The 4,276-nt window shown below is 34.8% G+C and overlaps 1 protein-coding gene across 1 annotated transcript; it reads left to right on the forward strand.

The window, feature by feature from the left end:
• The first annotated feature begins 6 nt into the window (after positions 1-6).
• LOC106945264 (uncharacterized) lies at positions 7-4,253 on the forward strand. Its single transcript, XM_015028827.1, has 3 exons — positions 7-566; positions 1,401-1,567; positions 2,291-4,253. Exons 1-3 carry the CDS (start codon positions 530-532, stop codon positions 2,714-2,716), a joined length of 630 nt encoding a protein of 209 aa, XP_014884313.1. The 5' UTR covers positions 7-529; the 3' UTR covers positions 2,717-4,253.
• Positions 4,254-4,276: the final 23 nt, after the last annotated feature.

Here is a 4,276-nt window from a genome sequence, read left to right on the forward strand (position 1 = left end):
ATCTCATCAAATAAGTTACTTTTTCTGATCTTTGGTTACCAGGAATACTTACACATCATGTTTTATGTGCATAAAAATGAAAATAACATGGATGTCATTGAGAATCTAGAAATCTAGTTTAAAAGCATACAGGATTTTCTACATAAAAATATTGAGTGAAAAGTCTTACTTAAACACCCGTACATAAATACACTGTTGTGAAACTCCTGATGACTTGCATTGTTATGGTATCCTAGGTATCATAGTGTGAGCTAAACCAAAAATCACAAAGGAAAAGAAAAAGGTTTTTGGGATTGAAATTGAACAATACCTTCAAATTAATTCCTGAGTCTTTGAAATTCTAAAATGAGCCGTTATCTGTTAATGACGCAAGTGTCTAAAAACACCTCAATGGAATCTTATTGAATGACTGAGTAGATTTTGTGTGTGTGTCAAAAAGAGGTGGGTGTTGTCAGCTATAAATGCAATATAGGTCACTGTTGTCACTGAAGAGCAACACCTTGAGTTACTGAAGTCACTTGCTGTCATTATGGACTCTAAGTTCAATGGATGTCTAATGCACTATGGTAAGTACTTTTAATTATAACTGAAATATTGTTTTCAGAGTATCTAATATTTTCTTTTTAGTAATAGATTAGCTTTCATGGCGTTTCCTTTGGCTTTGTTCTTTTGCAACTTTTTGTAGTTGTTAGTATCTTCTCAAAATATCGAGCATTATTTTTGTTGATACTAACTGGAAGAGAAGTTGGATTAAATGTTCAGGAGTTTTATGATGCATAAAATCACTGAAAATGTAAACCTTGGCTCCGTTTACAGACTTTTCTATGGCACTATTAGTATAAACATTCTCATTTTAATATGCCAAGGAGAGCTACAATACTAAGATTTTTACATACACTGTCTAGTTTTTCCATATTGTTTAATGGCATGGTAATTCTCACATATGAGGAGATAGAGTGTCCTTTAAGAAATGTTTTGTAATCCTAAATGGCAAAACAAGAAATATTTACTGTTATTTGATGTGACAGTGAAGAAAATAATTTATATTTTTATAATTTTCTTTTTTACTTTGACTATATATATTTAAACGGGGACAACATACAACTCAGACATACATGCCACCATTTGATGCACTGTACCGGTTCATTGTCTATAGCTAAAACACATCTGCAGTTCCATTGCAGGCCAAGATAAGAAAAAGCCTAAAAAACAATTAAACACTGAGATATAAGTGACATAAAATAATCCAGCAACATTATTTTATGATTATGTATTATTTTATACAACTCTGAATCCCACACCACCAAAAATTATTTCTTAAAAGGTCCTAATCATTGAATGCAAATGTTTGGTTCCAACTCAATGTACATAATATTAATCCTATTTTATTTTTTTTTTAGTGCTGGTCTTGATGCTTCTGGGGAATCACCGGATTCTTGTACTTCCAGCTCCGACTGAACACAGGTGTTCTTTCGAAAGCAATGCGGATCACGAGTGTTCTTCCAAAAAGACTCTGGATATTACGAATTTACTGATACACAAAACAAATGAGACACTGCAAGAATATGTAAGTACCAGTGTAAGTGATTTTACAATTTGCTGTACCAAAGCATAATTTTGTTGCTAAATAAGATAACACTGCCAACAATTTTTACCCTCACCAACAAATCATCCATCCATCCATCCATCCATCCATCCATCCATCCATCCATCCATCCATCCATCCATCCATCCATCCATCCATCCATCCATCCATCCATCCATCCATTCATTCATTCATTCATTTTCTTTACACCCTTGTCCCTTAGTGGGGTCGGGAGGGTTGCTGGTGCCTGTCTCCAGCTAACGTTCCGGGCGAGAGGCGGGGTACATCCTGGACAGGTCACCAGTCTGTCGCAACCAACAAATTATTAGAATTTGAATTGAACAAAAAAACACAACTAAATACCAAAGCCCAACCCAGAAGTGCTTTCAATGAGGGAAAGTAAAAAGAAAGAACTTAATGGGTGCAATAGCTCGTTTCAGGAAGAGCAATTAATCCAGTATTATGGAACTAAATACACAATATACTAGTATATTATACACTATTCTTTAAGAAGCAACAGTAAAACAAAATCAACCTTTGACATAACTCTTAAGTTATCTGTGGCTTATGCTTTTTGCACTTCAAATCCTTCAGCTTTCCAGACATAATGTTTAGTGATTGGCTCCAGTCTATAAGTAAAATCTGTATTTTAAAATGACTTTTTTTAGCCCACAATTTTTTACATTTTCTTTTCTTTTATCACAGAAGAAGAACAATCGCTGTAATAATCAGATTCCAGATGAGGTTCCTAGCGCTACGGTTGCAGGTTCCAACATGATTGAGAAGCTGCAAGACATCTATGCCAAGAATGAGCTGTTTTCTTTGCATCTCTCCCAAGTAGAAAAATATCAGAAGGAACTTTTCTCAACAGCATCCGTTTTGAACGCCTCTTCAGAACTAAAGGAGAGACTCAAGCATCTTTTAACAAAAGTAGAATGCCACATCAAAACCAATGACCCATCGACACCTGTGCCTACATCACCTCCTCCACTGAACCTGCCCCATAAATATTCCTATGGAAAGCAAGTCTATGGATGTGCTGTTATAGACAGGCTGAAGGCCTGGGGACATAATGTGAAGGAGGTAGTGAAGTCCATGTGTAGTAGAAATGTGGTACGTTCAAGAAGCTAAATACAGGAAGGGGGGAAATTTCCTAATGATGTAAAAAAAAAAGTTTAATTTGTGTTTTTCTAATGTTATTTGTCATGGTCAAGATTTGTATTTAAATATTTATACTGATATTGGAGTGAGATAGCATAATTTTATTTCTTTGAAAATACCATTGCTAAAGGTTTTCTTCTGACTAAATGTTGTGTTGTGCTCAGCTTTGACTCCTACAGTGAAGATGATGATGAAATAATGGCCAGCCTTTGCAGAGTCTACAGATTTTCAGATTTTGATGCCTTTTTTAGTTTTGTTAAGACTGTAGTTAAATGCACTGGAATTCTTTGCACTATAATGTAGTTGAGACCTGAATTATTTAGATATTTATAAAATATATATTTATTTAACAATAAGAACACCTGTAATTTTTATAACTGTATTTAAACTATTTATGAAATAAATTTATTTGACTGGATAAACTGTGTAATGGTGAACTTTGGGGCATTAGTAGTTAAAAAAAAGAAGTGACCTTCTCTAAAACCTCAAGAGTTTTGAAGAATGAAATTATATTTTTTGGGGGGGGGGGTGGAAATTGGCTGCTCAACTATATATACAACTGTGTGCAAAATGATAGCCACACATCACTGATCATAAAAATATGTTTGATGCTTAATTAGTGTAATTGAATCATTAAGTGAAAGGTGTATTCTCAAACTGTAGCAGTGTTCCAAATTGATTATCCTAATTTAAGGCCAGTTGCAGCAATATGCTGTTTACATTGCATTTCTCTCCAAAAAATTGCAGTAAAACCAACCAATTTAATCGATTAATTGAAATTTCTGTTCATTTTCAGAAAATCAGGATTTTGTTCTTTGTGTTTTTGAGTGATGTCAACCTGTCGACGGCCTGCCATCTGGTTTTACAAACATGTTTTACAGCTCGTTTTGATTTCGACTTTGAATGCAGGTCAGTTCCCAGAAGGAACAATTGAAATATTTTTCATCAGTTGTAATTTATTTTTAAGAACAGAAAGCAAGAGAAACACAAGTCATTTGTCCAACTGTAGGATTGATTAAACTAAGATTGCAAAGTAAAGCGGGGTGACTCACACATCATGAGATGGGAAGGTTTCTCATCCACTGACACTTGACTTGTTTTTATCACATACTAAGTTGGAATATTTGAAGAGGTGACTTTATTCTGTAGAGGAATTGGGTGTTTCAAGAAGACAACACCAAACCCACCAGTAAGCCAGCAGAATCTTGGTTCCAGACTCACAAGATCAACATTATGGACTGTCCACCCCGTCCCCAACCTGTTACTCAAGAAGAAAGTTGATGTCATAAATGCCGTTTCTGAGGTAACGCTAAGGGAAATGCAGAGGAACTGTGAGATGGAGTCTATTTATCTGAGGCTTGAATACCAATCCAGAGGTGTCATAAGTGCCTGACACGATGCATCACAGATATAAACAATTTTCAGGAAGTGATTTTACAACTAAATAGTATTTCAGTGATTTATGGGTAAACTGGTTATTAAAGTATGTTTCAGTTCCTATAGGATGCTTTATGTATGTATGTATGTATG

Source organism: Poecilia latipinna, unplaced genomic scaffold (assembly GCF_001443285.1).
Source record: "Poecilia latipinna isolate Pla-1442-1.1 unplaced genomic scaffold, P_latipinna-1.0 Scaffold136, whole genome shotgun sequence".
NCBI classification, from domain to species: Eukaryota; Metazoa; Chordata; class Actinopteri; order Cyprinodontiformes; family Poeciliidae; genus Poecilia; species Poecilia latipinna.

Coding starts and splice junctions, on each gene's coding strand:
- LOC106945264 (XM_015028827.1), top strand. CDS start 530: ATGGACTCTAAGTTCAATGGATGTCTAATGCACTATG. Junction 567..1,400: donor TGGATGTCTAATGCACTATG/GTAAGTACTTTT, acceptor TTTTTTTTTTAG/TGCTGGTCTTGATGCTTCTG. Junction 1,568..2,290: donor ATGAGACACTGCAAGAATAT/GTAAGTACCAGT, acceptor CTTTTATCACAG/AAGAAGAACAATCGCTGTAA.